The sequence below is a fragment of the Lycorma delicatula genome, chromosome 2 (genome assembly GCF_047948215.1).
Source record: "Lycorma delicatula isolate Av1 chromosome 2, ASM4794821v1, whole genome shotgun sequence".
NCBI lineage: Eukaryota > Metazoa > Arthropoda > Insecta > Hemiptera > Fulgoridae > Lycorma > Lycorma delicatula.
Genome location: NC_134456.1, coordinates 37,633,178 through 37,659,799, shown reverse-complemented (window position 1 = coordinate 37,659,799; position 26,622 = coordinate 37,633,178). Strand labels below are relative to the sequence as shown.

At 31.0% G+C, this 26,622-nt stretch overlaps 1 protein-coding gene across 1 annotated transcript in view; it reads right to left on the bottom strand.

The window, feature by feature from the left end:
- Tat (Tyrosine aminotransferase) overlaps positions 1 to 26,622 on the bottom strand; it is a 59,407-nt gene that overhangs the window by 20,383 nt on the left and 12,402 nt on the right. Inside the window, exons 3-7 of the mRNA XM_075358716.1 lie at positions 26,171 to 26,238; positions 19,209 to 19,367; positions 14,259 to 14,450; positions 14,011 to 14,093; positions 10,960 to 11,026 (exon numbers count right to left, since the gene is read on the bottom strand). Of these exons, the coding sequence (XP_075214831.1) occupies positions 10,960 to 11,026; positions 14,011 to 14,093; positions 14,259 to 14,450; positions 19,209 to 19,367; positions 26,171 to 26,238 (569 nt within the window). The remainder of the gene's footprint in view (positions 1 to 10,959; positions 11,027 to 14,010; positions 14,094 to 14,258; positions 14,451 to 19,208; positions 19,368 to 26,170; positions 26,239 to 26,622) is intronic.

The following is a 26,622-nucleotide window of genomic DNA, read 5'->3' as shown; positions in this document are numbered from 1 at the left end:
ATATATATATAGATTAAATGAACACAATTGAAAGTTTATATATATATATATATATATATATCAGCAAATTAATGAAATTAAGAATAAACATTTTAAAAGATTTTCAGTCAGTTTTATTAATGATAGAATTATAAATTCTAATTTTATAAAGTGGAGGCGGGGGGTGGGGTCAGTTGAAAAGAAGAAAACTGACTGTGTAAAAGAGCAGTTGAAATTATTCAGAATGACAATTTTTTACATTTACATTCTGAAAAAGCTTGTACTTTTTGAGACCAGTGATGGATTTCAGCAAAAAATTCAAAAATAGGGAAACTTTACTTATAAATTGGTTAAAATTAGATAACTTTAAACAATCAGATTGTTTAAAGAATATATTTTTGTTCTACAAATTCCCTTGATCCACAAATAAAGTTTAAGATGATAGTTTCTGCAGAGACTGTGCAGAACAAGTTATTGGTCCAAGGGAATAAATATGCAAATAGTGTTTTGAACAAATTGTGAAAAATATCTGCTAAGTTTTGATCCTAGAATGTTCAGGTTCCTCAACTAACAAAACTTGTCATAATTTTTAAATGAATGTTTCTGTCTTTAATTGCAGTAACAATAAGTTTCAAGCAATCCATTATGATGGATTTAAGGAAAAATCTGTGTGATGTAGAAAATGTTTGTACTGATCTTACACTTGATGTTGTTTGACTAAATAAATACTGGCTGTGTGAAAATGTTACTGATTTGTGTGTAAGTTAGAATTATTTTAAAGCAAAAAGTCTTTATTAGGAAGATAGAGATTTTTTATTAAAAAAGTCAAATTAAATTTGAAGTTACTGGTCCACAGCAATTTTATAATGAAAAAGGTTTTGAGAAATATGGGGTATATCTTACTGATTTTATGTTTGTAGTTTATAGTTATATCCTTTTACAGATCTCCCTCATGATTTAACAGTTTTGCTTCCTATTTAAATATGTATAACATAAATTTTAAAACTGGATTAAATACTGTAATTTGTACTGATCTTAATACTGATTTTGTCAAAAAGGTAAAAGAGAAGAAACTGTAAATAATATTCATAAATATTTTGGTTTGAAATGTTCTAGTCTTGCTTTTACATTAGGTAAGGCTTATTTGGGCTATATTTTCAAAACATTTCCTTGGTTTAAATATGTCAGAGCATGTAATATGAATGCAGTAAAAAATTATTTTTACATTGTTAATTTTACACTAAGTTAGATATCAATTTTTTGATTAACTAGAAACAATGATGAATACAAATTTATCGTAAAGTTTTAAATTATTTTTTGAAATGTTTCTTAAATTTAGATGAACAGTGTTTGTCAAAAAGTTCATGGCAGTGCGAGCACAAGAAGATTAGCGCTATAATAAGAAACTAAAGCATTTAAAAAAAATGGTGTTAGGACAGCAGTCCTAACAATCATTTATTTTTGAAAAATTCTATAATGAATAGAAGATAGCAACAAAGAAAAGTTATTAAAACAATATTAGTTCTACCTCAAATAAGTGTAAAGCAAAGTGGCACCTTTTAAGAAATGAAATCCAACATTTATGGATTGAAATCAAACCAAATGAATATTTTCTATGAACTACGTAAAAACACAATTTTTTCACGGACATTATTTTAATAGTAGCATTTCTAGCATTATTAGTTACAGAATACAAAAAAAAGAAAAATATGATATAGATTTTCACTGGGTGGCATTTAATGAGAAAGAAGTTTTTATAGGCTGTAATAAGCCATTCTTATATTCTTATATGTATATATATATCTCCCTCTATGAATCATGAGACCTTGCTGTTGGTGAGGGGGCTTGAGTTCTCAGTGGTATAAAGTAACTGGACCGAAGGTGCAACCACATCAGAGAGGTATCTGTTGAGAGCCAGATTAAGGAATGATTTCTGAAAGAGGGCAGCAGCAATTTCAGTATTTGTTAAGGGCGTAAGTCAGAATGACTTAAACGGCCATATCAACATCACTCAATCTTCTGAGGACTGCACAGCTGAAAGCAATAGAAAACTACAGCTGCTTTTTTCCAAGTAAATGTAGCTCTGCATTTTCATATAACAATGCTGGAGGTGCCTTGGTAAAATATTCCAGAGGTAAACTAGTCCCCCGTTTGGATCTGCAGATGGGGACTACTAAGGAAGGGGTCACCAGAAAATTAAAAAATAACATTCTATGAGTCGGAGCGTGGAATGTTAGAAATCTAAAAAAGCTTGGTAGGTTAGAAAATTTAAAGAGGGAAATGGATAGGTAAATACAGTTGTAGTAGGAAGTAGTGAGGTTCGGTGGGAAGAAGAAAACGACTTTTGGTCAGGTGATTTTAAACTAATTCAGGTGATTTTGATTAACTCATCTTCAAATAATGGGCAGTCAGGAGTAGGTTTCATAATGAAAAAGAAGATAGGGAAGAGAATAGAATATTTCAAATTGCATAGCGATACAATCATTGTAATAAGAATAAAATTGAGACCTAAACCGACAACAATTATTAAAGTCTATATGCCTACAAGCGCCCATGATGATGATGAGGTAGAGCGTGTATACAAAGAAATTGACAAAGCAATTAAACACATAAAAGGAGGTGAAAATTTAATATGAGGGTAAGTCAATTATTATCCACAATTTAGTTATATTTTTGTTTATGTTGGTAGTACTGTCGTGTTGCCTAGATGACACATGCGTGGTTTGATTGTTGTTATGTCTGTGCAGGTTTGATGCTGCTAGGTTAGTTCTATTATCCCTGCCCTGCCGTTAACCATGGCTACTCCGCTTTCTGTTTGCACCAAAGAAGAGCAACGTTCAGTGATAGTTTTTTGTGGTCGGAAGGTGTATCCGGGGCCGAAAGTCATTGAAGACTTTCGGTACAGTATGGGAACAGTGTGCTGCTACAACGGAGTGTCTGCGAATGGATTGAAAAATTCTAAAATGGTCGCACAAGTGTTATGCACGATGAAGGAGCCGGACAACTGTTTACCGCCACAAATGAGGAAAACATTGAGCATGCATGTGACATGGTTATCTTAGACAGACGAGTAACTATTGATGAGGTGGCACATTTTCTGCAAATTAGTCATAGTTCTGCCTATGTAATCATCCACAACAGACTTTGGTTTCATAAAGTCTGTGCAAGATGGGTCCCAAAACAACTCACACAGTTGCATAAACAAAGGACATCTTGGACATCTGCCAAAAACATTTGGATCACTATGGTAACAAACAGGACATCTTATTAGACAGAATCATCACTGGTGATGAAACATGGATCTATCATTATGAGCTGGAGAGTAAACGGCAGAGTATGGAATGGAAACATCCACATTCACTCTCAAAAAAAGGTTCAAGATCTAACCATCTGCAGGAAAACTGATGCTTACGGTTTTTTGGAACTCACAAGGCCCAGTACTGGACATTATGAGGAAAGGGGCACGACAATAAACAGTGCGCGTTACAGTGAGAAGCTTACTGCCAAGCTGAAGCCTGCAATTTGAAGCAAACACCAAGGACTGCTGTTGAAAGGTGTTCTGTTGTTGCACGACAATGCCCGTTCACATACTGCGGACGAAACAGTGAAAGAAGTAGTGCATTCCTGGCTCACAGCTCATCTGAAAACCTTCTTTTATGAGGGCATCAGGAAGCTTGTGTAATAATGGACTAAGTGGGTTGCAATACAAAGGGACTATGTTGAAAAATGATGTACATGTAAATTTCCTATTTGTATTGCAATAAAATTTATAACTACATTGCGGATAATAATTGACTTACCCTTGTAATAGTTGGAGATTGGAATGCAAGCATTGGAAGAGACAAGGAAGGGGGTATATAGTGGGTGAATACGGGCTGGGCAAAAGGAATGAAAGAGGGGACTGACTTATAGAGTTTTGCACAAAGTATAATTTAGTAATTGCCAATACCCAGTTTAAAAATTATAATAGAAGAATATACACATGGAAAAAGCCAGGTGATGCTGCAAGGTATCAGATTATATAAGCATAGATTAAGAAATCAACTCATCAACTGCAAAATTTATCCTGGAGCAGACATTGCTAGCGACCATAATTTAGTGATAATGAAATGTAGATTGAGATTTAAAAACCTGAAGAAAAGGTGTTAGATGAATCGGTGGAATTTAGAGAAGCTTGAGGATGAGGAAGTAAAGAAGATTTTGAGGAGGACATCTCTAGAGGTCTGAGTAAAACAGATAAGGTAGAAAATGTAAAAGAAGAATGGAAGAATGTTAAAAAGGAAATTTTTAAATCAGCAGAAGCAAACTTAGGTGAAACAAAGAGAACTGGTAGAAAACCTTGGATTTCAGATGATATATTGCAGCTGATGGATGAACGTAGAAAATATAAGAATGTAAGTGATGAAGAAAGTAAAAGGAACTATAGACAATTGAGAAATACTATAAACAGGAAGTGCAAACTAGCAAAAGAAGAGTGGGTTAAAGAAATGTGTTCAGAAGTGGAAAGAGAAATGAATATTGGTAAAATAGGTGGACCATACAGGAAAGTTAAGGAAAATTTTGGGGTACATAAATTAAAATCTAATAATATGTTAAACAAAGATGGTACACCGATTTATAATACGAAAGGCAAAATCGATAGGTGGGTGGAATATATTCCACCCACCTTTATAGTTATATGGAGGAAATGAATTAGACAGTGGTGTTATAGAGGAAGAAGAGGAAGTTGAAAAGGATGAAAGGGGAGAAACAATACTGAGATCTGAATTTAAGAGAACATTTTAAAGATTTGAATGGCTGAAAGGCTCCTGGAATAGACAGAATGCCTGTAGAATTACTGTGCAGTGCAAGTGAGGAAGCGATTGGTTGATTATACAAACTGGTGTGTAATATTTATGAAAAAGGGGAAGTTCCATCAGACTTCAAAAAGGTGTTATAGTCATGATACCAAAGAAAGCAGGACCAGTTAAATGGGAAGAATACAGAACAATTAGCTTAACTAGCCGTGCATCAAAAATCTTAACTAGAATTCTGTACAGAAGAATTGAGAGGAGAGTGAAAGAAGTGTTAGGAGAAGATCAATTTGGTTTCAGGAAAAGTATAGAGATAAGGGAAGGAATTTTAGGGCTTAGATTAATAGTAATACTATTCTAAATAGTAGAAGGAAGATTAAAGAAAAACAAACCAACATACTTATAGACTTAGAAAAGGCATTCAATAATGTAGACTGGAATAAAATGTTCAGCATTTAAAAAAAATGAGGGTTCAAATACAGAGATAGAACAACGATTTCTAACATTTACAGGAATCAAACAGCAACAGTAATAGTAGAAGAACATAAGAAAGAACTTGTAATAAGAAAGGGAGTTCGACAAGGATGTTCCCTATCCCCGTTACTTTTTAATCTTTACGTAGAACTAGCAGTTAATGATGTTAAAGAACAATTTAGATCCGGAGTAACAGTACAAGGTGAAAAGATAAAGATGCTATGATTTACTGATGCTATAGTAATTCTAGGTGAGAGTAAAAAGAATTTAGAAGGAACAATGAATGGTATAGATGAATTCCTATGCAAGAACTACCGCATGAAAATAAACAAGAACAAAACGAAAGTAATGAAATGTAGTAGAAATAATGAAGATGGACCATTGAATGTAAAAATAGGAAGAGAAAAGATTATGGAGGTAGAAGAATTTTGTTATTCTGTAAGTAGAATTACTAAAGATGGACGAAGCAGGAGCGATATAAAATGCTGAATAGCACAGGCGAAACGAGTCTTCAGTCAGAAATATAATTTGTTTTCATAAAAAAATAATTTAAACCTCAGGAAAAGACTTTTAAAAATATATGTTTGGAGCATAGCTTTATATGGTAGTGAAACTTGGACGATTAGAGTACCCGAGAAGAAAAGATAAAAGCTTTTGAAATGTGGTACTGTAGTAGAATGTTAAAAATCAGATGGGTGGATAAAGTGACAAATGAAGAGGTGTGGAGTAAATCGATGAAGAAAGAAGCATTTGGAAAAATATAGTTAAAAGAAGAGACATACTTACAGGGCACATATTAAGGCATCCTGGAATAGTCGCCTATAAGTTAAAGGGCCTTCAAAAATTAAAATCTTGTCTCACTCTGTGATTTAAATAAGGAAATTGGCATTTCCCAAGAGGTTATTTTGAAGATATTTTCTGTTTATTACCACTGCTTTTTTCATTTTATTTTCAAACTATGGTTTATATTAAATTTGTCAAAATATTTATGATAGGATTGTATTATATTTTTGTTATATGTATTATTCTTATGTACTATAAGTGGGTTATTTTAGGGCAATTGTATATAATTTCAAATCAATTAAATTAAATATAATATCCATTTATCTATTATTCATACCTATTATCTATCATTTATTTATTTCTTATAAAAATTATTGAACTAAGTAACAGAGTAAAGACATTAATTATATGAACACAGGTAACAGCTTCTACTATTAAATAACAGAACTCATAAATTAGGACATGAATTTTAATTAATTACGACCAGCATATTACTAAACAACAATATTTAAAAAAATAAAATTTTACAGTAACATATTTTTGTATTATGGGGCCATCATCAAATCTGAAAGTTAATAAAAAATAAAATAATCTTTATTAAATTCATCTAAATTTAAAAACTATATAAAAAGCTTAGATTTAATACTGTACTCAGGTTGTTGAGAGTTTGGTTGTGGCGGTTAATGTATTATAGCCACATGTGGTTCTTGGAAGGAAAGCAAGATTTTGAATGTTGCCAAACATATCTGACCTTCTCTTCCTCATTATCCTTCTCATCTCTCTCACTCGTACATGCCAACAAACTAACAGTTGTTTTCTCTGAAAGTTAAGTGTCAGCCATTTTCCAAAATATCAATTTTAATTTAATTTCTTTTGGTATTATTTTTCTTTTATTGTAGGCCTGTTATATTTTTTATAATTATTTACAGTAGGCTACAATGTATTTATTTTATTTTTACGTTAAGAAATTACAGTAGTTATTGTAGTTATTGATATTATAATAATCACTACAATATATTATTTAAGTTGAGGAAAACAACTACTTTACAATAAAAATAATTATAAATAAATACTGTGGCATTATTCATCAGAAAGTGGTTGAATGCCATCCATTTCATAATCTTCAGAGCTGCTACTGGAACTGGAAGATGAACCAGATGATTCTTCTAAATTTATAATTAAATTGTCTTTGTCCAAGGGAATTTCTTGTTCTATGGCTTCATATATAACTCTTCTAACATGTTGCACTACTTTTCTCCAGTCTTGAAAGGTTACACTATTTTTTCCTTGCAATGTAATTTCTTCTGATTCTGTTATTGCAAACTTTTTATTATTATTTGACTCATCCCAATTCACTTGACTCATCATGATTTCAATAACACTGAAGTGACAGTGATAGGGAGGCAATGGGATGACTTTATAGTCTGCTTCTTTTGCTATTTAATAAGTAGATCTTGAAGGTTTTCCTGAATAATTTCCAAAAGTTTTCCTTTGGTCATTGAATGGTCTGCATTAATCCCACATGAAATTAGCTAATTAATCAACCCATATTTCCGATTAGTGTTAGTTAGTGCTTTACCCAATTGCCCAGTGTGATATGAAGCATTATCCATCACTACGATGCTACTTGGTTTAACTTTTTTTAAAAGCGTTTCTTTGAACAATTTTGTGAATGTTTCATTATTCATTTCCTCATGGTAGTTGTTTGTTTTCTTTGATTTAAACATTAATAGCATTCATTCAGAAACCTGTTAACTGTTCTGGCATGACAGACAATTAATCTTTCACCTCGACCAATAGGCACAGGCATTATGACCATCAAGAGTTCCCATAGTTCATGCCATTGGGTTTGAGTGGTTAGCATTAACCCAGGTTTCATGTAACCAAATCCATTGGTTTGGTCTAGTGGTGAACGCGTCTTCGCAAATCAGCTGATTTCGAAGCCAAGTTCTAAGGTACAAATCCTAGTAAAGGCATTTGAATACGAACTTAAGTCAAAGGCATTTGACTTTTATACGGATTTGAATACTATATCGTGGATACCAGTGTTCTTTGGTGGTTGGGTTTCAATTAACCACTCATCTCAGAAATGGTCGACCTGAGACTGTACAAGATTACACTTCATTTACACTCATACATATCATCCTCATTTATCCTCTGAAGTAATCCTGATGGTGGTTCCAGAGGCTAAACAGGAAAAGAAAAGAAAGGTTTCATGTAACCAAACAATTTCATTAAAATTAACGGTCTTCATTTCCTTCAGAAAAATACTACGATGAGCAACAATATCTCCTCTTTCAAATAAAATTCTCCTGCTATTAATTTTTTGGTACTTGAAACCTATATTATGCAGTACTTTTAGTAAAGATGAATATTTTCCATAAAATAACTCAGTTTCTCAAGAGAAACAAATAACTTCTTAGTTGTTGGATATTCTTTCTTTGAGTAGTAGTTGTAAATGTGTTGGCGAATGACATCAGCTGCAAACGTATTTAAATCAGTACCCTCCAGTAACTGGAGAATGTATTGGTTGTTGTTTGCACGATGTTGATAATTTGGATGAACCTTTCTGCACAGTTAAAGACTTCTCTTTGGTAATATTGGAAACTGTATTGTTACTAATTTTAAGAGCAACAACAGTAAGTTCTCTAACTTTTTGAAAAGAAATTTAAGGTTCATTCTTTTCTAAAATTTTTTTGATTCATTCTCAAAAAACTCTCTCACACCGCAGACTATTTCCTGTGCTTGGTTATGAACTATGAACCATTATACCTCAACCAAAAACTGCTCTGTCACGAACAGGATGAGTGGCAGGCTTACCTCCTTTTGAAGTCATTGCATGAGAAAAATCACTAAACTCAGCAGTTAACAAATGATTAATGAAAAACATTATACACGTTCTACAGTATATAAAAATACAATGTAGAAAACATACAGCTGTATATGCAGACTATAATCATTACCATTTATTTTGGCAGTTTTCTCCACCTCCTGTCGTTAGCATCTTGCCTTGTCACCTCCACTATGACCCAACTTTCCTACTTTGTATGACCATGTACAAATTTCTGTGACAGCAGTGCTGTGCTTTTGCTGAGCAGTGTACGTGTATGCTATAAACTGTACACAGATTACACAGTGAGCAAAACATTGCTTACTTTTTAAACAGCCTGTGTGTGAAAAAGCATATGTGTGTTTGAATAGAGATTCTATGATGGTTGTATGCTGTGCATGCAACCCGCTGATATTAATGGTAATGAGTATAGTGTAATTTCTGACAGTAATAGTACTTAAAAGTACTGTTTTATATAATTGATGAAAAATGCTGTACAAACACAGGAAGTGTTAAATACAACACAGATGCTCTCCACACAGCAACTAGTCAATTCCATTGCTCACAAGGGGGTGTTATCACCCACTTTGAGAATGAATGCTCTAAACAATATTTGTAACAACAAATGGTGATACTGTTATTTTCTGTAAAGAAGGGGGATATTTTAGATTAATTTCAGCATGCCTACATAAATTATAAATAATAAGAAAATATAAATACAAGGGTGAGTCAATAAGACCCATGTTTGAAGACAGGTGGCATTGGTGAAAAAAGTTGGCATTATTATAGTGTACTACCATCTATCAAATGACACCATACAAAATTTCAGACTGATTCATAGGTTAGTTTTTATTTTTGACAGTCATTTGAAACGTATTTGGTGTTTTTTGATACAGTGGAAAAAGAATGATATAATTTGTAATTTGCTTTTTATTTCTGGATGGAAAAATGTACGAAGAAATAAAAGAAGTTGGACTCTGTCTATAAGGACTCTTCACCATCTATGACAACTGTGAGATATTGGTTTAACTATTTTAAATATGAATGTACAACTGTTTTTGATGAGGAGCACTCAGGTTGCCCAGCAACGTGGTTATTGATGAAATCATTGAAAAGGTTCATGACATAATTCTTGCTGATTATTGAACGAAAATGTGCAAATTAGCAGAGTCTGTAGGTGTGTTGTACGGAATGGCAATAAACATTTTACATGATAAGTTAAGAATGATAAAGCTGTCGGTCTGATGGATGCCATAATTTCTCACTTCAGACAACAAGCAGATATGGCGGTCAACTTTGAAGCAGTGTTTGAACCTCTTGAGTGAAATCCGCAGGACTTTTTATGTCGAGTTGTCACCGTTGATGAAATCTGGCTCCATTACTATATGCCAGAGACCAAACGACAATCAAAACAATGTTTTGATTGTCATTCAAAGGTTTTTCCAGGCGAATCTGCTCCAAAGAAGGCCAAGATGTCTTGTCGGCTGGAAAATTCATGGCTATGATTTTTTGGGATGCGAAGGGAATAATCCTCATAGACTTTCTGGAAAAAGGAAGCACAATTACAGGGCAGTACTACAATGAATTATTGGACTGATTGAAATAGACACAGCAAACTTGGCAAAGAAAAAAGTGCTGTTTCATCACAACAATGTTCACTCATCCCATATCGTCACGGCCAGATTGCAAGAATTACTGCTGTATCCATTGTACTCACCCGACCTGACTCCCTGTGACTTCTTTCTGTTTCCCAATATGAAAATGTGGCTTGTAGGAAAAAATTTGGCTCAAATGAAGAGGTCATTGTCGAAACAGAAGCAATTTTGAAGTTAGACAAATTGTATTTTTTAGAGTGTTTATTAAAATGATGGGGACGTCAGGAAAGGTATACCCTCCTCAAAGGAGATTATGTTGAAAAATAAAAAAGTTTTCTGAAAAACTTGCATTTTCATTCTTAACATGGGTACTTATTGATCCACCCTTATATACTACTCAAGTTGGTTTAAGTTTGACTGTAATATTCATATTATTATTGTAATAATGTTTATTTCTATTCTCAGGTTTTACTAGTTACTAATTTTTGTTGTTGAATACTCTTACCTCTTTTAATACTCCCACTGGATCATGAATTTTAATCCAACCAACTCTCCACCCTGGTACCAAAAAGCTGAAAACAAATAAACACATTTCTTATTAGTATGGGGAGTGATTATAGTAATTTCATGTATAATTCTATACAACCATACCATGACTTTATTCTAATGCATTAAGAAGCTCAAAATAGAATATCAGACTATGTGAATACTGTATTACATTAAAAAACGATTCTTAATTATTCTTTCAATATTAAAAAAAAAATAATTTATTATTATTTTTTATCAATAAGACTTAAATTACAAACCAAAAGAAAAAATAATAAAGTTGTAATTGTAGTAACTATATAATTCTAGTTTTATTTTTTTTAAACTGATCCTTTTGGGAAATATTCTAGTTTTGTAAAAAAACTATTTTTAAAGATAACTAAAGGAAGCAATCTATACATTATAATGGCATGTACTTACTAGTGTCTGTAACTTATTAGGCTACAAGGCAGTGACAAGTAATACTTACAATTTTATGGCTTCACTTTTATTAAATTATGGAAGTGAAGGTGATTTAGACATGTTGCGAGGTTGACCAGGATGGTAGAGGAGGTGGGCAGATGCTCTGCAGAGGTAGGTTCACCCTTGATGTTGTCACTGCCGTCTGTTGCATGGCAGAGAGGATTATCAGGGGCTGGACCGGAGGCAGATGTTGTGTACTCGTTATACTCAATGTGAGAAATACTTTCAACAGCATTTCTCACATTACCATTAAGCAGGCACTGATGAACCTTGGTGCATCGAGATATTTGGTTAAGATTATTTAGTACTACGTGATTGGTCGTATACTTCTGTGCGAAGTAGAGTGGAGTGAAGAGTCATGAGAGGTGCCACAGGGATCAGTTCACGGACCAACCCTGTGGAATATAGCCTACAATGGTGTTTTTTGGCTTACGCTGTCGATTCATGTTACCATGATTGGGTATGCAGACAACTTGGCCCTTGTGGTCGATGTGGACACAAAGAGGAACGCTGTCGTCAAGATTGAAGAGGCATATATCACAATTTGCAGCTGGATAAGAGGGTTAGGGCTCAAGGTGGCTCCTGAAAAAACAGAGGCTGTACTGATGATCACAGTAAAAAGGAGGCTCACACTGGCAATTACCCTGGAGGGAAAGCGAATCCTGTCAAAGCCAGCGGTTAAGTACCTGGGCATATTGATTGATGCTTGGCTTTGGTTTGGGAATCACATGCTGGAGATGAGAAAAAGGGCAGAGAAAACCACGCAACTGATTTCTGGCCTTCTGCCCAACTGCAGTGGCTTGCGGCAACAAAGGGAAGACTACTACCAGGTGTTGTCTATTCCATTATGCTTTATGGATCGGAGATCTGGTCAGAAGTGATAAGAACAGGGGAGTATTAGAGGCAATCCACAGATGGTGTTGTTACGGCTGGAGGCAATTCACAGGTGATGTTGCCTCCGTATTACGGCTGCTTATAGAACTGTCTCTGGTGCGGTAGTGGAGGTCTTGGCAGTACTTTCCCCAATAAACCTAGTTGTTGAACAATGCAGAAGGTTTCAGGAGCTGGGTGCAATGCCTGTTGTAAAGAAGAAGAGGCAAACCAGGTTGATGAAGGACGAAATGATGAACTTGTGGCAACAGCGGTGGGATGAAGGCACCAAGGGTTGGTGAACACACCGTCTCCTTGGGAATGTGTGGCACTGGAGTGAAAGACTGCAAGGCTTACTGGACTATTGCCTAACACATATGATGGCAGGCCATGGCAGTTTTAGAGTCTACCTCCAGACTGAGAGCATGGTTGCCTGCCCTGTGTGACATGTTGCTGAGTTTGGAGGATTCGTGGAGAGCCGCAGCAAGATTTACAAAGATAGTGATGGAAGATCTCAGGGTATGGGAAGAGACTCGTGTAAGAGGGTGACGCCGGAGGGTGCGGGGTGGACAGGATGTGAATGAGTGCCTTGGGGGTCCCCGCAAGCATGCAAGAGTCACCTTGGTGCAGTGAGGACCAATACACTCTGCCCCTTATGCCTGATGGCGCTGCTTCCCCCCTCCCCCCATAGCATGCTTAACAGCAGTTGAGGTAAGTGTGCAGTCGAGATAAATGTGATGGAAGTCAAGGTAAGTTTTGTTGTGTACGAGTGTGTATGGGTGGGTGTGAGTAATTGATTATAGTCAGTGTGTGAGTCATAACAAGTGTGCCTGCAGTGTGTGCCAGTTGTGTGCATTGTGAGTTGGTGCGATGGAATGCTCTGAATGGGGTGCTGTATTTGTTATGATGCGGGTGTGTGCACTGAGTATGTGTGCATGTCAGTAAGTGTGCATGATGTCTGTACCAGTCTGTGCTAGTATGTGTGTTCTTGGATTCGTTGTCCTGAAGTTGGTGATGCATTTGTTCTGATGCATGTGTAACAGTTGGTATGGTGACTGTTGGTGTTCTTTTGATGACTGAATGAGTGCGAGGGCGTTACCCCCTTCCTGAAGTAATGGTTTATTGATTTCCAGAAAGGGGCAGGTTGCCAGGGATGGAGATTTAGTCAGTAGTATACAGGTATACATATGCACTTAATAACATCTTGCAGAACCTGTTAGTGAGTCCGACACTGCTTCAGTGCCCATAATGGGGTTGATTTGTTGTGAGTGGAAAAGCCTAGGTTACCAAAGTCCATGGCATAAGATCTAAAGAGTGGCCAATAACTACCTGGGAACAACAATTTTAAGAATAATAAAAATTATTTTCCTTAGTAAAAATGTAAATATTCCTTAACCAACACCACAAGAAACCATTAATGAAGAGACCATAATTGAGCTGACAAAGTATAAAGGTCATCAGAGAGACCAACACAGTGGTGATCTACAGGTGAACATAAGTCATGTTATATATATATATAATCTTCATTTATGGTTTCTTGTGGTGGTGATTAAGAAATATTTATTTACATTTACATGTAATATATATTAATAAATAAGTTACAATTTTGGTTTATTTATACTAGTTATCACCTAATAAAATTATCAGAACAATAATTTTCAGTCTTTAACACACTCACCGCTTTGTTAAACCACTGCAAGTAAGAACTGGGATGTCATCTGCAACTAATGCCATTGGAATAAACTTCTCACTTCTGAAAACCTTAAACAAAAAAATAAATTAACAAAATGTTTTGTATACGTCTTAATTTCTATTTGACAAAACTATAAAGCCATGAAATTAAAATTGATATATTTACATGTACTTTGTAAAAAAAAAACAAACCGTAAAGAATATATATTTCCACTATTTTTTTCACCTACTTACCATGTATTCATAGATTTCATCAGAAATTACAGGCAAGAAATAAGATCGAGCAACATCAAGGATAGCTTTTAAATGTTCTTTATTATAAACAGATCCACATGGATTTGATGGATTATTGACAAGAATTGCAACTGTATCTTCATCAATTTGTTCTTTCAAGTTTTCTAAATCTATTTCCCAACACTTATCTGGCTGAAAATAATAAAACAAAGTTCAATTTTTTGTCTGTATTTTTGATATTACATATAATAGATAAAATTTTATATAAAATCAATAAATTATAATATTACCAAAGTGTTTTTTTGACAAGTCATTTATTGAGAGAATTTCATTGCAGGCTACAAAGAAAGGAAAGTAGTAGTGTATATTCATTTATTGAAATTGCCCTTGATATACTGTAAATATAACACTAAAAATTAACAGAACCCTTAAAGGTGCATTGTTACTATAATTTTTTATGTTTATAAGTTTACATAATACTTTATTTATTCATAATTTTACATAAAATTTTATGAAATTTATCAATATGAATGTTTTCAACATGTATTGGCCATAATTTCTGAAAATGTTTGTGTTTTTTAATTATGTTGAGTTTTGTTAAAATTATGTAAATATATTCTTCACTGAAATTAATCTTTTAAGATTCATATTACTCTTCTGTACTTTTAAATTATATTTAATAGACCAACTAGTACAGAATATAGAGATAAGACCTATGTTACCTTAATTTTTCATTAAAGTACTTTTGTGGGATCTCACATCCTCAGTCATGATTGAAATAATTCCATTATTGCATAATAAAAATAAAGAGAATTTTATTATGCATGTTATTGCATATATTCTTTACTAGGTGGTTTATTTAATAAAATTTAAATATATTTATGGAGTGTTCCAGGATGTATTCCCCAAACTTCAATTTCTAATTCAGGACACCAAAACGAGCAAAAAACTCTGTATTGACTTAAGTCCTATTTTGCTTTATTTTTCTTGTGGATATCATTTTGTGATTTTCAACAAAAAAATGATTTCTCAGGAACGAATAAATCTACTTTAATTAAATTTGGCAAATCTAAGACTAGTACCTTATCTACAAAATAAAAATGTTTGAAAATGACACCTTCAAAAATTTCAAAATGGCAGCCATCTTAATTTTTTAATCTTCAATATCTTTGTAATTATTTGTTGATCAAATTTTTACTTATAAAATTTATTAAGCATTTTATTTTGAACAAAATGACACCTATTTGTAAAAGTCGATTGACAAACAATTTATTGCAGAAAATTAACCCAGTGGTACACTTGGACACTGTAATGCAAGCTGGTAATTTTTTGCCAGTTTTCATTTCCTACACTAAATGAAATTATTAAAATAAATAATAAAAAATAAATAAAAAAATTAAAATAAAAATAAATAAATAAATTATTTTTAATAAATAGAAGTGACTACGGTAATGGAAATAATAATACATACCTAATACAATAATAAAAAATAAAAAAAGGGCTGTTGATATAATAACATTATTGCAAAATAAATATTATGAGCATTGTGGATGACTAAAACATATGATCTTTACAGAAAAACAATTTTTTTTACTGTTAATGATCTGATTCATTAAGTTGTTATGCTAACTGAAGTGTTGTAACTGTGAGTTGAGTGCAATGTAAACTGTAATTTGCAGCATACCATTGCTAGTGCGTGTTAAGTCTTTGTAATTTACAGAATACTATGTTATTAACAAAAATTGTATAGAATTTAATTCTGAGAAATTAATGTAAATACAGCCAATAAAAAGTAAATAAAAACTTATAAAAATCAGTTTTTTATTAAAGCAAAACAGATGAAAAATAACAAAAAAATTGTATTATCCTTTCTGTACCTAATAAATATTCTTTTTAAAATTCTTCAGTGTATCAGCATTTATGGGCGAAAAGATCATTTCTAATGTGTTTTCTGTTGAACGCCAAGTTAATCATCATGTTAATGATGAACATTATGTGATTCAGCATATACAGCATAGCCCAGGCAAGGTGAATTTCATGTCACAGTAGGTATTCTTCTATTCAGAAATCTTCGTTCATATTCATGTTTTGCAGTCCAGCTATTTCCATTAGTAAAACCATAAATGAAAGCAATATCTGCATACTCTTGATTTGAAAATTTGAATGGCATTTTTTAAAAAAGCATAAATACTTTATAAGTGCATACAAATTATCAAAAGCAAATGTACACTACACAAATCACAGATAAGACTTGTTATGATTAATAATAAGATAACTGTTGAACAGCTGTACAATGACTTTGATTCAAATTTTGTTTCTGAAAAGAACTGTATTGCCAATTTTAGGTTTGCAATAAACTTAAAACTTCAATTAATACAGTATTCTTGAAATCCTGTTTTGGAGAATGTTCTAAAACTGTTTTGTAACTATTTAATTAACTAAATACTAAACTGTATTTACTTATTATTATCTGATTTTTTAAACAAATAAAATAATGGATTGCGAAAATTTCTCTAATAAGATTTAATTTATTTTTGTCCTGTTTCTTCTTCAGTAAAATTTGATTTTTTAAAACATTTATTTGATTTTTATTGCACTTACTTATACACTACTTTTTAGAATTAAATTCTCTATAAGTTTTGTTGAAAATTTCAGGTACTAATTTTATATAACTTAATTTTATATATGACTAAAATTTAAAAAAATTTATGTTGTCTGAAAACAGTTTTTATAGGTTTGCAACTACTGGAGATACAGTTCTGGAAACTATTTTATTCAATTTTTCAGGTTAAAAACTATTATACATCATTAATTTTGCCTCTCAATTAATGTCCTAAAAATTTCAGTATGATCTCATTTCACCAGGGGAGCTTAATTCTAGGTGAAATCTTTTGCTAGCTGTAACTTGCTAACAAAGTGTTTCCAGATCTATGTTTATGTGAACTTTTTGACGAGAGGACCTGTGAAGTATGTCGGTTTCCTTGGGATATTCTGTGTATGGACATTCTGTGTAAATTTGATATAATATTTTATTATTTAGTTTTTAATGTTTAATTTCTATAATCTATATTCAAAAAATTTTTAATTTTTTAAATAAAAAAAAAAAATTTAATGTACTTGAGCGTAGTATGTAATTTGATATAAACAGTTTAAAATAAATTACTACTGAAGTTGTAGGGTTTCCACAAAAATGTTTTTGTAACAATATGAAAAAATAAGGCCTCCATGGCATGAGCGGTAGCATCTTGGCCTTTCATCCAGAGGTCCTGGGTTTGAATCCTGGTCAGGCTTGCTATATTCACAAAAATTATCAGAAAAAAAGAAAAAAAAAAGTTAAGTGTCATCTTATTTAATGTGCATTTCTGTACTTAGGTGGATCAATTTGGTATATTATATTTGTATATTAGTACAGAGGAATATGGGTCTTGAAAAGATTGAATTAGAAAAAAAAAATGTATATATATATATATATATATATATACATATGGTGTTAATCCATAACATGTAGGCACTTTTATTGTCATTTTATTTAGATAAATATAAAGACATGCTTTGAAGTCCATTTTATTGTTTTAAACTAACAATCTAAATAAAAAGAATTTTATTTCATGTAGGCATTCTTAACAGTCTTATGAGATTTGTGTACTAAAAGGGTGAATTTCATTGTTTGGTGATGTACAATATATTGGATACCAAACTGCAAAGTCAGTAGAATAAATTTCCAGTGAAATTGAGCTTGTTAAATCAAGCTACACTTTGAAATCAGTCTTACTGTTTGGAAGTGGGCTTCATATACAAGTAAAAATTATTAATAGAGGTAAAAGGAAACATTTCATTGTTTGGTAACTGCTAACTTGGCGGTCAAGTTTGTCAAGTCAATTTTTACATTTTGTCCATCAAAGTGCAAAAATGACAAAATTAACAGTCAGGTTTGTGGTTACCATACCAAGTGAGTAGAATAAAACATCTCCAATGAAATTGGAGAAGTTTGTTAAATTAGAAGTCTCAGATCAAATTAAAATAAAATTATAGTATTTATTTGCAAAGATAATTTTACAATAATGATCAGTTAAATGAAGAAAAATATTGAATAAAATAGTTTTTAAATTTTAAAATTTTAACAATGTTAAAAATAACTCTGCACAATAACAATAATTGTGGTACAATTTAAAAAAAAATTTAATTAAGAAAAATAAGGAAAAACAATATTTTTCCTAACATTTCTCACTGCATTCATTTAGTTGTAAGAATTTCTTTGCAATGTCATCAAGAAAAGAAAATACTACCAGAATTAAAAAGCAAATTGTAAAAAATATTAGGCAGGATGTTAAAAATTTTCAGATTGTTCCAATTGTTGTTCAAGCAAAGTTTCCCCAAAAAATAAGTAATTGAAAAGATGAATAAAATACTTCTATGCTTTTTCTTTACTAAAAAGATTTTTCTTCAATTTCCATTGTTTGATAAAATATGAATTATAAACGTAAAATGTATATTTTTTTATGAATATAAATTTGTAGATATACGTGTAAGAGTTATATTTTTCTTCTTCTTTTTTTAAATTAATTTTCTCTGTAATATTTTCTCCTCACATAAAATATAATTTATACATAAAATAATGTTATAAAATTAATTTGAAAAAATGCTGTTTTTTAAATAATCTATTTCTTCTTGCTAATCCTTGTTTGATTGTTTGTAGGCATTACTAAAATTATCATATGAAGTAATGAATTGACATGAAATAATGTTTTAAACTTTATATTGTTTAGTAAATAATATTTACGCATTTTAGAAAATAAAACTAGGAGTAAGAATTAAGTACCAGTTAAGCACTTTGATTCCATTGTTATCAGAAATACTATCATGTTCATTGCAAAACATCATATATTAATAAATTTGCTTATTTTATTTTATTAAAATAAGCCTATAAAACTTAAAAAATACACTTCTTACGAGCAGATTGTAGTATCTGACATGAATCCCAAGACTTTCTGCTAGTGTTTTATATATTGAAAAACCAGGTTTTGGTATCAAGATATTTTGTCCTGGATTAGCTAGACAAATTATGCAGTTTTCAATTGCAGCAGAACATCCATTTGTAAGTATGATATCCTAGAACAAAAACATTTAATATCAGCATTGTGAAACTAAATAAACAATTCATCAAAGTTACAGAAAATTGGCTTTCTTGCAAATTTGTCTATGAAATCAAATGTGTTGTTTACAATATTCATAAGTAGTTTAAATGTATCAAGAGTTCCATAAACTGGTTATCATAAACCAGTGATATTTATATAAACCATTGGTTATATAACCAATGGTTATACAACCAGTGGTTATATAAACCATGTGATATTTAGTAGTGTATTTAAATATCTTGCTGTATAGTTTTTTAACTGCTGTATAACTTTTCACTTATAAATAACAATGAGATAAATTAAGTGTAAAAATAGTAATCACCAGGATATCTGTTGAACCTTAGAACCTCATTTGTAAATTGACAGTCCTCATGTTATGTTATCCTTAGTTATACCAGTCCAACAATGGTGTATGTCCAGAAATCAAACATATATTCACAAATATGACATTTATTTTATAAGTACATTTCACAAATTTGCCAGGCCACTCCTAACATCAAGAGTCTTCAAATAGTGTAAGTTTTCCTTCATTGTCCTTACAAACTACACAATTTTCAAAAACAGATTTTATAATATTAAAAGAAACCATAATATTTAACTTCACACTAGTAAACTGTTCAAAATATTCTTTACTTTTATCAATTTTTTTCTTAGAAGAACTGGGTGGAATTTGTGAAGTTGAAGGTTGGATTTGAGTAATTTCATTTTCAAATACCTCAATATATTCACTAGATAAGTTCTTTTTGCACATCGGCCACCTCTGAAATGTCGATTTTAAAAGTGCTTCTAGGTTTTTTCATCTTTTTAAACTAAAACACAAGTTTTACACACAAAAACTGACAGCAAAATAACAAAATACAATCAACATGTACGTAGCCTCACAACAAAAGGTTTGCTTTAGTAATGTGATCTCTCGAATGAAAAAGTAGTAACAATTTGATTATTGAAATATCTCTAAAAATTCTTTTAAGTAGTAATTCCTATAATATTAAAATAAATGAAAAATTCTGTAGACTGAATCCAAAAACTAAAGAAACAAAACTCAAAAATGCTATTTTATTTAACAATGACTGAAACTGTAACAAATGACGCCATACGAAATAACACAAGACTAACAAATGACGCCATACGAAATAACACAAGACTTATAAACAAAAAACAAACATATCAAAATATTAGCGATGATTGAGAATGAGATATTGAAATAAAACCACTGCATTTGCAGAAAATAATTTCTAGGGAGGAATTAATTGCGGCGTTAGTGACCAGTAGACAGTCATAACTTAAGAAATGCTCCATTAGTAACAGCTATTAAAGTGCATAGTCAAACAATATTATTCGTGTTATTATTAGTGTTTGTATTTGTGAAAAAAAAAATTAGTAATATTCTTATTTCAAATGAATCATTCGATTACTAATATCTCTATTATTAAAATCATTTAGTTTTGCCCATCACTACCCCCGGGACCACTGTTAATTATTGCTTCAGAGAGGATGAGATGAATGATTTGAAACGTGTGTGAAAATGCCATGCCCGACCAGGATTCGAACTCGGAACCTCTGTATGAAAGCCAAAAATGATACCACTCGCGCCATGGAGGCCATCACTATCTTTTTCCTTTTTTCCTGTTTAGCCTCCAGGAATCACAGTCAGGTATTACGTCAGAGGTTGAATGAGGATGATATGTATGAGTGTAAGTGAAGTGTAGTCTTGTACAGTCTCAGGTTGACCATTTCTGAGATGTACAGTTAATTGAAACCCAATCACCAAAGAACACCAGTATCCATGATCTAGTATTCAAATCCATATAAAAGTAACTGCCTTTACTAGGATTTGAACACTGGAACTCTCGATTTTAAAATCAGCTGATTTGGGAAGACGCATTCACCACTAGACCATCTCAGTGGGTTAGTCATCACTAACTGCTTGCATTCATGTATGATTGGTAGTTCAAAACAGTCAATCTAAATAATTCATAACTGAATCAATCATGCACAGAAAGAATACAACTGAGTTGATGAGCTGAATGCTGGAACAAATTTTAAAATCTCAGTCTCTACAATAGTGCTTAAAAACAGCATGCAAGCTTGTCTTTAAGAATTAAAAAAATATATAATAAACAATTTTCCTGACTGTTACTTATACCAAAATTTTCAGAAAATTGTAAATAATATTATGACTAAAAAAACAAAAAAAATTGGAAAAACATTTTTTTTTAGTAATTTTTTTTTTTTTTTTTTTTTTTTTTTTTTTTTTTTTTTTCCCTTGAAGTTGAAGAGCTAGGACTTTGTCAGTCAATTTTTCATTATAAAAGGCATTTAGCAACTGACCTATTCAAGATGAAATGAGGCAAACAGATTACAAAACTAAGAAATTAACTTTATACCATTACATATCACTCATTGAATACTCATTAGAATATCACTGAATGTTTTAAAACATTCAATACATTATTGCACTTAATGTATTAATGTAATTTACCTTTTAACTAACAGTTACTATAAACATCTCAATTAAAATTAAACAAATTGTGAACATATAGATACAACTTACTTAAAAATTAATTTTTTTATAAGTATCCAGTTTCTTCTTATTCTATGACTACAGTGTTTTACCACAAAATATTATTTTAGTGGTGTTTGAGGGAGGAATTTTGGCATTACTTGATGACATATGTCATTTGAGTTGATTCCTGATTTGATAATTGTTTTTTGCTTAAACAGTTTACCATAACTCATGCTCAGGCAAAACATTTGTTTAGGAATTCAAAACATTTAATATTAAAAAAAAGTAATAGTATTTAATGAACTGTATTTTATTTTCAGTTTAAAATACATTGTATACATAAAAAAATTGATTTAAAATTGTAGTTTAAAATTATTTAAACATAAGTTTAAATAAAGAAGTGGGATACCAAGATAACATTTAAACTTATTATTTTTAATAATCTGTTACGTTTTATCGAAAATTGTAATATTTTTTTCATGTCATAGTTGAAATAATTTTATGAGACTATATGTATTTATGCTGTTCAATAGTGGAATGAGATAGATGAGATGAATGAATCAGATGTATTGGGATTACAATACTGAACAGCAGAAGTACACATACTTGTACTTTTAATATGGTAAGTTTAACTTATCTAATTACTGTGTTTGGTGGTTTGTATTTTATAAATTCCTGGATGTTTGTTTAGTGATTGATTACTTTAGTTATAATTAATTTACTGTCAGAAAAATTCTTTAATTTCAGTTTGAATGATGTATTCTGCTGCATTATGTTTTTTTTTTTTACAGACAAACAAAATCTGAACAAATTGAAGTTTTTTAATGTACCATTTAATAGGAAATGATTTAAGTAGTAATAAAAAAAAATTTGGTTTACTTCCTTGTATAAAGTAAAGGAAGTATTGTGATGGCGAAAAATTTTGGTTTTCAGATTTCAACAGAAGTATCCATTTTGACCACTGCTGAATCCATTTTGACTAGTTTCGGCATGTTGTCTGTATGTACGTATGCATCTCTCATAACTCAAAAACGATTAGCGTAGGATGTTGAAATTTTGGATTTGACTGTTGTAACATCTAATTGTGCACCTCGCTTTTTGATTGCAATCAACTGAACCAAAAGTGTTCAAATAAGCCTAAAATCTAAAAAAAAACCTTGAATTTTGGACTTTTTCTTAATGCAATAATAAGCCCTTATAGAGAGCTTTTCAACAATATATCATAAGTGGTACGTACTTTCATTGGTGAGTTATAGTCAAATGAAATTTTAATTAATGAAATATTTGGATCTTAAAATGGGAAGGCACATCAGTTCGAATCAAACTTCATCTCCTTTTTTTAAGTTTTTTTTTAATTTAAATATAATGATTATTAATAATTGATAAATAATAATTCAATAATAATGAAAAATATGAAAAAATCTCAGAAGTTATTAATGAAATAAAATCTTATGTACTTTAAAAAATGTGTATGTAATTTAATAGGTGTACAAGGAAGTCATGTGGGGTTCACATCAGTTTTTTTTAATTTCAGTGTAGTTCACGCATGATACTATGAAGTTATTTGAATGTATTTTTCATTACTGCTTATATATTTATAAGCTTTAAATATTATTAAATAAGTTATGTTTATATTTGTAAGCCTTACAAAGTAATACTAAATATTTATAAACTCTTATTTTTGTTTAATAAATTTTGAAAATTTTGTTTTTTCTCAAAATGTTTTGAAAACATACAATATTCTATTACTTGTTTCTCAAGCAAACCTGTCTAGCTGGTTGACCTTTAATAAAAAAAGCTTACTTGATCAAAGGTTTTCTATGGTTTTCATGTTGAAATATGATGGGCACTGAAATAGCAATGTATATAGAAAGGAATGGATATTTTCATTAACATTTATGGAGTTTTCAGCATGAAAGGTGATTTCAACTCTACTAGTTTTATCACAATATTATGGTGTTAATCACAACATTGTGTGTATACAAACTTATAAAAGAGTTGGGTTCAGTAAATAAATAAATTTTTCTTGTGATCGAAACAAAAAAATACATTATGATCACATCAATATAAAGTAAATTACAGATGAAAAACAATTATAAGATAAAAAATGAGATAATTCCAGATAATTATTTAAATCAAACACATAATAATGTTAGGTAAATACATCACAATTCAGAATTTGCTATTGAAGGTTATTTTGACCAAATGAGTGTGCAAATAAATCATATTTTGTATTTTTTTATTATAAGAAATGTTAAGTTGAGGTATATTAAAATAGATTCATTGTCTGATTTGGTAAAGGTGGATATTATTTTTTAAGAATAGGAGTAATCATTTTTGAATTAAGTGATTGTTCAAAGATTGCACATTCATAAATATAAATGCAAGGATAAGTTAACATAATTAATTTTCTAAATATACATCTACACGATTCATAGTTATGGGTGTGAGGTGTTATGTCAGTGTGCATATGCAATGAGTATGATCTAACAGCCCCTTTTTGTTCTTTAAAACTTGCTTTGACTTTTTGAGGGAGCCTCATACTTTATACCAGAAATAATCTAGGCATAATTAATACAGTATCATGCAAATTAATTCTGAACACTGGGAATTTTATTTTATTTCGTATGTTGTCACTGCTGTACCCACTAATTCTTCACATTGTCTATATAATGTGAAGTTATTGTCTTTCATTATTTAACAATTTTCATGTTATAAATAGTGCTTTGTGAAAGTATTATTTCACCTAATATTAGTCTTGAATAGATAATAATGGACATAACTCCAAGAAAGTGTTCAAAAATTGTTCACCTCAATAGAAAGGCAAATGTGGCCATTAAAGATAAATTACTCCTGCACAGGAGAAATGTAAAGTAGAGAGAAAAAGTAAACTTGATCCATTATCTGCTGTGGACTTGTATTGAGAATTAGCAGCCAGTGGAACAGATTTGCAAGTGATAACTGTTAAATTCTTACTTCTTGCAACTGGACAGAAAACTTATAGGCCAGCTAAAAAGTAGATTTTTTTTACACCAGCAATGTGCAGAAAAGGCTCTTAGAGGCTAATGTGCTTTGGCTATAAGAGGGAATGAAGAGGGAATGGCCATGCGCTTCTCATGCTGACTGGACCAAAGAAGACTGGAAAAATATTATGTTCTATGAGTTACATTTTAATGTTCAGGGATTCCATATATTAGAAAAGCATCAGATGAAAATACATCACCGGCTTTTAAGTTTTTAGGGTATGAGCCATTCCCTAAAAACTTAAAAATCCTAAAAAATTGTTTTGGGTTTTTTCATTTTTCAAGGCAGTTGTTCATTACTTCCAGTATATGGTATATTGGAAATTAATGGATATGTCAAGATTCTGAAAGAAAAAGTTGTTACACAACTTCAAAACTATTTCCTATAAGACACTAGAGTGTTCAGCACCATGTCATACTGCCAAAAAGTAGAAAGGTTTTTTGTATTAAAGTATTAAGTATTAAAGTGCTTCTGTGGTCAGGCAACTCCCAAGACTTAAACCCAGTTGATAATCTTTGGGCAATAGAAAAAAGTCTCTCAAAAATGAATTGTACCACAAAAATTGACTTCTTTAGAGCAATAATATTGATATGGTTTCATAATGAAGAAAAAAAAGTGTAGTACACTTGCTGATTTGATGCCAAATCATGTATGTGAAGTGATTATGAATAAAGGACTTATTAATTACTACATATTTACAAACTGTGCAGATGTGATTTTTTTCTCTAAATAAGGTTACTTTTTATTAAATAACATCTGCGTTTAGATTAATCTGCATGCTACTGTATTTAATAATAAGCTCTGAATTTAAAGGTGCTTCAGAGAAAAAGAGTACGACTTGAGTTTGTTACAAACTAAATCAATTTAATATCTCACGAGAACTTATAATCTAACAAAACACTCAAACTTCACTTTTCACTGAAGAAATGTACACATTGAATGTAATAATCAAACTTTGTTCTAGCAGAACATATTTAAATGTAGTATAATTCTTTTATAATCTTGTTTAATTTTTTTACTATTTAATAATTTATATTTTAATTCTTTTGTTGAAAAAGTAACATCCAGCAAATTAGAATACAAACAGCCAAAGCCATGCAATTGCATTGCATGACTTTCGCATTTATAAATGGCAAATGACCATACTCAATCCTATTTAAAATAATACTATTAATTGTAGTAATTTACTAATAAATTATAGTACTACTACTATTAATAATAGTGATTTTGAAAATTGTTAAACTCACATCTGCTGTATATTTTAAATTATCTGTTGAAGAATATTTAGCAACTGCATCTCTTGCACTCTCATGACCTATAATTTAACAAAAAACACACAAATTTACTATAACTAATACACATCATAGCTAAACAAGCTTTGGTAAATTAATAATGATAGCAAAAACATGGTGAGTTTTAATGCAGTTCAAAAAAATAGGAAAAAATCAGATTTATACAATTAAAGTTCATAGAAATATAAACCAAAGAAATTTTACTGAGATTTTTTGCCGATTATATATCAAAATCCCTTACTTTTAGTGCAATGTCTTGAACATAGTTGTTCAAAATAATTACCTGGAAACTGCTTCACATAAATATAAGAATTAGAGTGAAGAAAGGTCAATCTGCATATGTCAGATTTCCACTCCTAGGTATATATACCTATTTATCAATAACACCTGCTTTGCCTGTATGTCAA